The following is a 10835-nucleotide window of genomic DNA, read 5'->3' as shown; positions in this document are numbered from 1 at the left end:
AAAGACCCAATTACAAGACTTCGGGCAAAGCGTTTCAAGTGCTAAATGGGCTAATCAAAGAACATTGAGCTGACTATGAGCAAGGAGAGACCAAGATAATCCCAACTGCTAGTCATGGCCTAATCCACATAATCGGGCATATCCATCCATGACTTGGTCGCACTTAACGGAAGCACACTAATAAGCATGGAAACTCGTTCATGCATAAAGACTTAAGTATTTAGATTGCTTACATGAGGCATGTGATTTGAGACTCTAATTGTGCATGCAATTATTTTATTTTAGGTTCCTAGATAGCTTTCATGAGGCATGTGACTTGGGACTCTAATTGTGCATGTATTTATTTTGTTTTGGGTTCCTAGATAGCTTTCATGAGGCATGGATATTGAGACTCTAATTATGCATGCATTTAATTTGTACTCTTCCTTGTTCACTCCCATTATATAAGGGAGGGACATCTTAATATGAAGCAACTTAGTTTTGGTGAGATTTGTGTGCTCTCTTAGTTCTTGAAAGTACTTCTTAACTTATCAAGTTTACTCTCGTGGCGTTCAACCCATCAAAACTTATCACCCTTGGTATGACATTTCCTTTTCCTTCATAGGCTTGGTTCATGCCAGTTCTTGGTTACGGGTCAAGACTTACACTCTTGTCTTATAGTTCTTGGGGTTTTATTCATTGTTGTCTCGGGTTCCATCATATTTGTTGGTGGGGTTCGTATCATCGATCATGTCGAATTTGTAAAATAGAGTTAAGACAAATATTCCTACAAAACAAAATTAGCACAGTATAATGTATGAGTAGTAAGATGTATGAATAGAATTTGATAGTTAAACTATCTTGATCTCAAATTGGAAACTTTCTAAGTTTCTTCAGTTGGATCAGTGACCTAGAGTTGTTTCTTTCCAGAACACGACCTCACTGTCGCTCCTCTCTAGTTGTTTATCTCAACTTACTTACCAAACATTGGTCCTCCAGACATATATGGACTTTGCCGCTCAACATCGAATCAACTCACTAAGACTTCTTCTTGATCTTCTATCCTCCAGACCTATCGAGCTTTCCTACCAAGTGTCGGGTCCTCTCGACCCACTTGGGCTTTCTGGCTGGCTTCCACGATCTACTAAGACTTTTCCGGTTGAGTAAACATCCTGCACACTCAGTTAACTTGTTAGATCACAGAAATACTTGAACCTTTTGAGAACATCAAAACTCAGATTTAATTCTGATACACCCTACACCAACAATAACTACTAAATATAATGGCTAACTAATGATCAAAAGATCATAATAATAAAAGTGACAAAAGAACCAAAATATTTCAAAACTACCAACTACATTGTCTCAAAATTGTTGGTAAAAAGCCACTAAGTCATTTTCTACTTCACAAATTATCGTAACAATTTTTTTATCAAACAAATAACAAGCTATAATCGCAATAACCCTTTATAGTTTATGCTATACCTTGATCTTAATTACCATCGTGTCCAAATTGCATTTACCTTTTTTTTCAAATAGTTTCATGAAGAAGTATATTATTCCTCTTCGAATTCATTAAAATTTCACTCTTTGCTCTTTCTCCATGATTGTTTGCAAACAAAAACAAGCTTTAGGTATTGTGAGACTATAACTAATCATGATTGAACCATCTTCAATCAAGAAAAAATAGATAATAATAGTTCTCGAACTCAAAGTTGAAAGCTTTCACTATTGAAACTATATGGAAATCATCTACATTTTGTATTTCTTTTAATAATTTCATAATTATCGTCAAAACTACTCAATTAACCCAATAATTATTTGTAAAGTCTAATTGTTCCCCTTCGTAATAAAAGAATGTGTTAGCAATGTAAAAGTATATATATAGGTCAATGGAAATGTAGGAATAGTTGAAAAGATTAGAGACTAAGAATGTTGAACAAAAAAATAAGATAAATATTTCAAAAGAATTGATTAAGATTCAATTGATATTTTACCTTAAAAATATAAGTCGTCCGATGCTTCTTCATTATCGCGGTTTTTAGTTTTGCTATAAAGTTATTGACCAACTATTGGTAACTAACTATGAGAAGAAAACAGGTAGCTTAACAATGTTGAACAAACCCCAATGAAATAGTAACCAAATTAAATAGTTGTGTTTGAAAGCTTTGATTTAGGAGAGAGACAAAAGTTGCTTGATAAAAAAAATATGAAGTTTGATGATAAAAAAAATCAATAGTGAAAGTGGAAAAATGGTTAGATTTGGTCGTAACATTTGAGAGTTTTGGTATAAAAGAGATAAAGGATGTTTGCTCAAAGAGGAAGAAGGGAACAACTAGGCAACCAAAGTGCAAGACACAAAAAAAAGAAGTTTTAAGGGTAATCCGATGCACATTCCCGCCAATGTAGAGTCCAGGGAAGGGTCACTCAGTCTTAACTTGATTTGTAATAGGTTGTTTTCGAGATTCAAACTCATAACTTTTAGATCACACAACAACAATCCTATCATTGTACTAAAGCTCCCATTGAAGAAGTTTGTATGAATATATATATATTTCTCTTCGACTACCAAGGAAAAATAAGTATGATGCTTTGGTTTATTTCTAAGAGCATATCCAACGACAACTTTTTACATTAAAAGTTTTTGTCCTGAGGGCGTAACACAGGCGGTGAACGTATGATATGACTGGTGTAATAACCAGGAGTCGATTATCAGGAACTGACGACCTGGAGTTTACCCCACCATGCATCTGACGCTTATGTACCTATATGTACCTCCCTCCATATCCATAAAATCGACACCAAAAAACCGTTGATATAACATATCTATATTTTTACATACTTCTTATTTTCCTCTCTACTTATTTAACAACTACTTATTTAGCAATTAGAAGCGACTTTTGATACCCAACTCCCAATCTCTTTCTTCTTTTTTATGTGGGGGCCAAAAAAAAAAATCTTCCTTTTCTCTCTACCCTAAGAGGTTATTTCACTTTTACCCCTTTTCTTTGGGCGTTTGGATGCTCGGGAGATAACAAAGAAGGTTTGGGCAGACAAAAGAGGATATTTTTATTTTTAAAAAAATCAAACTTTGGAGGTTAAATTGATAATTTAGAAACGTGAGAGGTATTTTAAAATATACATTAAAGAAAGAGAAATAAAAGATATCTATGTCATAAACTCTAAAGCACATGTTCCGTACCTAAATCAATTCAAATTAAGCTTCTTTAACACAGAAACAATAAATAGTCAAACAAACAAAAAAAAAAAAATCAATGCATCTGAAAAATTAACTGACACATCAAAATTCAACCCAAGATCAGTAAATTAATCAACTTACAGCAACTATTTCTACAATTCCAATTTAAAAGGAATTAACAAGTTAATCTAAATGATTTTATTGCCCCTTGTTGCTACGGGTGTACGGCTCGATAAAATTAGTTTATGTTCATTCAATTTAGTGATAAAAGAATATACCCCCCCAAAAAAAAAAAAAACTTATCACTAAAAAACTTTATTTCTTAATGTTCATAATTTATACTTAAATTTAAATTTAATTGTAAATTTATTCTTAAGTTTTCATTAAAATATATATTAATGCGATGATAAAAGTATCTACTAAATGCGGGTCAAAGGACAGAGATAGCAATCGACGTAGAGATCAAAGTCAATGTAGTCAATGTCAGGATATCAAATGACTCACCTATAGTGGTTGAGTGGAGGTCGACTACAATGACTGATCGATGCGGGCAATGTCTGATCGGCAAGAAGCTTATCCGAGCCAACCCCCGTCTAGCTCGGAACAATAGGGCAAGATCACTAGACGCTCACTGCAGATCAACAGAATGCTAAGGTCACCGAAGCGCTTGTCCGAGCGGAAGGAGATAAGCTACTATACCTAGTCACCACAAGGAAGAACAGTCGAGGCTGACTGAGCAGAAGAGTCCTAGCCAAACGATTACCTCGCTCGGCAGAATAGCGGGATTACTGTCATATCTCTCAATATCCTTCTGGGAGATAATACGACGAAAATTTCTACTGTCTTGTTAGGGATATGCATGCTCTATTAAGGTATGGTGTCAGAGGCACTTCCCCAACATGTCCTTTCATAGGACAAATTGGAAAACGTGCCCACGACCAGTTGGAGAACATGCCCATGTCTTGAGAGAAGTGCGCACGTCGCACACCAAGACATTATATAAACAGGGTTCATACACCGACAGATGTGCGCATTATTCACGATTCACGCCTGTGTTTACTGTTCTATCATCTTTTTCCTCTTTTCGATGACTGACATGAGTGTCGGAGGACCATTGCCGATGACTCCCTCCTTGTCTCGACAATGACGTTTCTTATATTGCAAAGTGAAGCAGAATCTACATCCGATCAATATAACAGTCATATCCACAACTTACCATCTCTACGATTTTAAGATAGAATCATATATAATTTACGAATTTTTACTATTTAAAAATATCCATAATATGTTAAAAATAAGAAGAATTGAGCTATAAAAAAGTTTAAATGCAGTTAAATTTGACTCTTAGCATTCAAGAGCAGATTGCAATACTGTAAAATCTAGAATAAAGGGTATGTTTGTGTAAATTGCCACGGATGTGACGGCACAATCTGATCTAATATAATCTAAGGTACAAGATTCCATGGACCCAGCAAGATTTAGGTTGGATTTGGAGTGGCAGTTTTGTGTCGGATCCAACTAGAAAGTTAGATGCAATTATTTGAAAGGCATCATCACAATTGAATTGCTGTGTTCAGTTATTTATTTGCCTCTGTGTAGTGTTTCCCAAACTTCCCTTCTCTTTGAATTTCTTATTCGAGTTTTCTGAACTTTCGCATTCAAACAAACTTGAGGTGAAGGCAAACATTTGCATGTTTAAACTAATTTTCGTCTTAGAACTTAGCCACGACTTGCCTTTAAAAATTTGATCAATTTTTTTTTTTTTGAAAATTCATATGTCGATTGTAATATTCTAAAGGCAACACCAAGGAGCTTTTCAAGCAAAAGCAAAGTTTTATTGAAACACTATTCACACTTAGGATTTGATTTTTTTTTTTTTTCTTTAGGGTGTGTTTGAGTTTTAAAGAGGTTAATTCCTTCCGGAGGGCATCTAGAAGCACTTGTATTGGATTGATTTGTAATCATGATTTGTAACCATTAGCCGGAAAAAGTCACTAGCAATGATGGACACTCGCATAGCATGACCTTATCAGGTCTTGGATGTTAGCAGGATCTCAATGGTGTTCTTGGGTACAGGGCATTGTTGGAACATTGAGCGGCTGAACTTAAGATATTTTTGATGATTAAATCTCTCAATAATATTTTTATAATTTTTAATATGTCATATTAAACATATAAAAATTTATATAATAAAAAAATCTTCATAAAACTTTTTCATGATCCTATGTTATATTTTTTTAACTTATCTCAAATATATTTATTTTTAAAAGAAAACAATATAACTTTAATTATTATTAATCATTCATGAAATAAAATATTATAATTAAATATTTTATAAAATAATTTATATTTTAATTATTTTGAAAGATCCAACATGTAATATTAACTTATTATTAATTATTGACTCCATGTCATAAGAAAAAAAAATAGATTTTAAAAATTAAACTTGCTCTTGAACTAAAAATCCCAAACCTTACCTACACCATCATAAAAGTTTTTTTTTGTTGTTTTTTAATTTTATAAATCTTTGACAAAGCTTCCATTGAAGTTTTTTTTTTATTTTTTAATTTTATAAATCTTTGACAAAGCTTCTATTGAAGATGCTCTTAGAGAGTATTGTTGGAACTTTTAATCCTGAGTGACCAAGTGTAACCACATATTTTGATGCTAAGAAAAGATTCAACTTAAATCATACTGTTGTGTATGATTTGTATGTCTAATATGACATACATGGAGTACTAAATCACTCAAGGTCCATGAAAAATCAAAGAAGAGTGGTATAGGACATTTGAGTGAGAAGCATCGCATATATTCTAGTGTACTTTATTATTCTCTACCGTATATATCTTGTACCATTGACAAATTTATAAACAGTTTCTCTACCATTATTTTTTATATATATAATTCAGATATTCAATTCTTACAATTGATTAATTCTAACGTCATAAATTTTTGAAATTCTCCAAATGTAATATGTCATGGATGAAATTTGAACCTTCATTGCCTAGGAAGTCGGTCCCACCTGGAACTATTGTGTCATAGCCCTAGGAGCTTTCGTGAGCACAAAGTGAATTATCTTCTTTTTAATAATTAAAATATCCAATTCTTTTGAATCGACTAATTTTGAAGGTAATCAGCCCAGCAAAATACACCATATTGAAAAAGAGAAAGATAGCAGATTCTAAGAGTAATTCATCTAAAAGATGATAGGCAAATTAGAAACTTAGGAGATGCCGAACCACACTAAATCACCTATGTCACTGTGTGTGATATGTGCGTGCTTTTACTTGTATTTTTACGGCTGGCCACTACTAATCAATTTTGTGATCTGGCTGGGATCATAGTAAGAGCAAAGATTATTTTCGCTGGCAAACACACCTTAACCCCTTCCCCCTCTAATGCTCATGTGTTGTCCTCGTGATCTTCTCCCTTGATTCCCACAACTTTATTGCTATGTAGCTTTACAATGTGCACTATTGTGGCACTCCATACCTTAGCACTTATTGCCATGTGATGGCTCTCCCCCTTATCTCCCTTAGAACCTTGTAACACACATGTGAGAATAAGATTTCCCTCTCGAGTCTTAATTCTCTCTTTTGAGAGAGAGAGAGTAAGCAGATAAAAGAGTGCTAACTTTGGTAAAAAAAAAAAACTTATATTGATAAATATATATATATATATAATCTCTTTCAACATTCATTTCCTGATGAATGAAGTAAATTAAAACATATAACAAATGTTCTAATATCTTGATGCGATGAGATACTTGACGATCAATATGCATATTCAAGTTAAAATGACAATAACAAGTTTGTAAGCAAAGGATCTACCAGGAAAATATCATGTGTTAAAATGCCAATTATAATTTTTAGTGGAGATGCTCGACCAAATTTTTTTTGGTGGGTGAGCAAAGGAGAGTATATTTGGTAGAAAATACAAATTAAGATAACATTCCAATAGTAATATAAAATGGATCATCCTTTTAACCATCCTCCTTAATAAGTAATTTAGTACACGAAAATACAAAAATTAACTAGTAGTTTATCCTTATCCATCACATTAACTAAATTAGATACTTGCAAATGTTGACAGAGAGAAGCTATCTGACTGGATTATGACTAAAGTCATTCGCAATTATCTCACAAGTTTATGCAGGAATCCCACTCCATGACCGTATAAAAATGGATGATAATGTCGTTAAGTTTGACACCATTTTATCGCAAAAAGAACACAATAAAAAGGCACCCACCTAGAATTTGAGTGCAGTCGTCCATGTTCCTTGAACACTGGGTTGCCTTGTGACATGCCTTGTTCTCAGCTTCACAACTTTCCTTCCCAGTGCATTCCTTAGTCTGGTGGCATGCAGCAGAACGTCCTCCGGTGTTAAATTTCTCACACAGACCACTCGTTCTCTATGATTCTCTGTAAGCTAGTGAAGTATTATATCTTTGGCAAACATAAAAATAGCGGATGTTTAGTTCGTTGAATCCAAATAATTAATTTGAGTTCTTTCAAGCTAATTGATTGAACCAAATTATGTGGAAGCCACCAGAAAGAAAAAGTCTCAGCTCATGTTTGTGCATGTACAGAGTGCTAAAAGCAAAGAATTTTCTTACTGTAGAAGGCCTTCAGGTGAGGATGTTGATTGCGAATGATCTCTGTAACTACCTCTAGCTGAGGATTCTTTTCCTTGAAGGTTGGCAAATGTGTTTCCATAAAGGCCCTGTCAATTGCCTAAATCTGGTCAATATCGAAAACACAATCAAGGAAAACAGACATTCTACCATATTATGAAATCATAGGACTAATATTGCCAACTGTGAATGTGAATATCAGAGTGAATGATACAATGCCCACTGAGATGATGAAAAAATGGAATTAAGTGAATAACAAAGTGTGTTCCTAGAAAGTATCTGAAAACAACAATAACAAGAAAGTATCCCAAGAGCGACATAGAGATGTTCAAATCTGAACAAGGTCCTAATTCATAGTAGCCTCGGAAAAAACTTTGTTGCATAAAGATTGTGGTGGAAGGAAATGATTAATGGCAAAAGTTTAGAGTTTAGAAACCACAAATTGGTCAAAGGACACCAAAAAATCCATTAAATATTCTTGGCCTGTTAACGTAGCCATGAAAAAAGCAGCAGCCAATGAGCAAGAGTTTCTTTCTAAAATAGACTCAAGCATCTTAAGATGAATAAAGGAACCATTGTAAACTATGATACAACAGTATTGTTATCGAGATTGACAAGTGCCAAACTTATCAAATTGCCAATGAACAGATCTAACAATGCATAAAAAACACCCATGAATCAACTGAAAATATAATGAATCAACATGAATCTACACCACATTAACATTTGAAAGGGATGAAAGTGAATAAATAGATAGGAAGGAATGTAAATACGTCATTAATAAAAACCACATCATCATGAATTCAGGAATCACACACAGGTAAAACTCACAAGCTCAACCAAAACTTGCAGCGCTGCAAACATGGATCTGGATATATTACCGTGAAAAAAAAAAATCTAAGATACATGAAATAGATATGATATTGACAAGGTACAAGGAAAGGTGAACTTGACTTACATGGACTCATGCAATAAATAACTTTGGTGGGGAAAAAAACAATAAGAATTATACCTAATCCCCCTGCTACTTCCTCCCCAATCACAATAGCTCACTATCAGCTTCTGAAGTTGCCAAACACCTCGCAGTGCCATCTTGCTAAAGTTTGATCAGAAAAAAGGGGTCATTTAATTTAATCAGAAGTATTTCATAGACGTAACAATAAGATTATAAGAAAAAAACAAATCAAGCCAAGGCATTCCGTACGTAGATATTTAGCTTGTCACCGATATAATATCCCAGATGCTTTCCGGAGAAAGATTGGTTGCTCAACGGAAGTGGAAACTCCGGATGTAGCGGGAGTGTCGCCGGTGCGTGGCGGCGTTGGGATGATGACTTCTGGGCTCACGAGGATGACAAAAAGATAGGAAAACACTTTGTTAGGGTTTCACGGCCCTGGGCCTATCTCGGGTTCAGTATCAAGTGCATCTGTTGAGCCTTTAAAAATCTACCCGATCTGATTTATGCGTGTTTACCCAATAACATGAATGAAAAAATAAATAAATTGCACAACAGTTTATCTTGATAAAAAACTTTAAGAAAGAATATATTAAGTGATTTTTTCCTCTCTTTTTTTTCATTTCCTTTTTTCTTTTTATTCCCTCTCTTCTCTCTATCAACCTCCGATCTAAACGAAGCCTTAAATTCACTTCCGCACATTTAAAATTTGAGCTATAATTTTTATAATTTGATAATAAAATTAAAGAATTATAACGTATAGATATAACATGGTCGGCTCATAGGTCATTAAAGTCTATACCTAGGAGCCTCATTTTTTATTGGGGTCCATTATTTTTAATGTATTAAATATATTTTTTTAAAATAATGAAAAAAAAAATAGGATTCACATAATAAAAGATTATGCAATCTTATTCTCTAAAAATTAGGATCATTATTTTTTAATATATTTTTATATATACTTTTTAAGAGAAAAGAAAAGAATAGGGGCCGCATGATTAAATATTTACATGATCTCAATCTATCAAAGCTTCACATTTCACAAAGATCTTACTATGATTCCAATAGATAGTCATAAAGGACTCTTTTTTTTAATAAATTAAATTTATTTTTAATTATGAATGTTATTTTATAAAATCTAAGTTATTCCTCTTCAATATCTCTCAATCATATCCTACTCTCGTTACACTTCTCATTAGTTGGTGTTGCTTTCTCTTTAATCAATAAGAACATAAATTAAAATATTTTATCTTATCCATACAATGCAAAATAAAAATATTAGTTTTTTTTAAGTTCCCCTCTCTTCTCCTTTTCCAACTCCCTCTCTGTGTGCTTCTCTTGCTCATTGAGATTCAAGAAGAGAAACTCCACATCTCCACCTAACACTAACACGTTGATTCGGTCGGTACTACGATGCTTCTTACTTGATTGAATTCAAATGTTCATGTATTCATCCATATTATGTCGGATCAAAATGGAAGATTTTATTATTTTTTAGCAATAACAAGTTAGATACTTTTACCATTTCGCTTTCTTGATATACATTAAGTTTAACTTTTATTTAGATATATTTACCGTCATAAATTATTTGATTTTCCCTTTGTCTTCATTCTATCATTTATAATTGTTCTGGTTGAGGTAATAAAAATATGATTTATTTTTTCTTTTGCTTAGTGGTTAAAAAGGCTTCTATTTAGTTCTTGATAAATGATAATGTCGGGTTTAGTTTCATTATGATCTTTATTTTGTAAGGTTTGTATTCACTTTTATCATTTTGTATATTATTTTTTATTTATTTATTTTTTGTACTTTGCCTATGATAATGAGTTGAGTATGAGAGAATGATATTTTTGTATTATTATCCTATTTTATTATTCTTATTTTCTCAATTTTATTCTTTTTTTTAAGGGTTGTTCTCTCCGCCTTACATTTAAATAATCTTTCTTCATTTTTAAATAATTTTGAATGCACTTATTTTTAGTTAAGTGAATTATAAACTTATTATTACTTGAGATATTATTATATCTAATAATAATACTCTATTTAATACTGTAAAATTTGAGATATT

At 32.8% G+C, this 10835-nt stretch overlaps 1 protein-coding gene across 1 annotated transcript; it reads right to left on the bottom strand.

Annotated features, from left to right (window-relative positions):
* Positions 1 to 7138: 7138 nt before the first annotated feature.
* Positions 7139 to 9227, bottom strand: LOC122053797 (54S ribosomal protein L51, mitochondrial-like). The gene is made up of 4 exons (XM_042615756.1): positions 9017 to 9227; positions 8825 to 8908; positions 7795 to 7901; positions 7139 to 7600 (listed from the first exon to the last, which is right to left on the bottom strand). The coding sequence occupies exons 2-4, from the start codon at positions 8902 to 8904 to the stop codon at positions 7428 to 7430; spliced, it is 360 nt and encodes a 119-aa protein (XP_042471690.1). The 5' UTR covers positions 8905 to 8908; positions 9017 to 9227; the 3' UTR covers positions 7139 to 7427.
* Positions 9228 to 10835: the final 1608 nt, after the last annotated feature.

The sequence above is a fragment of the Zingiber officinale genome, chromosome 3A, assembly GCF_018446385.1.
Source record: "Zingiber officinale cultivar Zhangliang chromosome 3A, Zo_v1.1, whole genome shotgun sequence".
NCBI lineage: Eukaryota > Viridiplantae > Streptophyta > Magnoliopsida > Zingiberales > Zingiberaceae > Zingiber > Zingiber officinale.
This window is presented reverse-complemented; position numbering and strand designations above follow the sequence as displayed.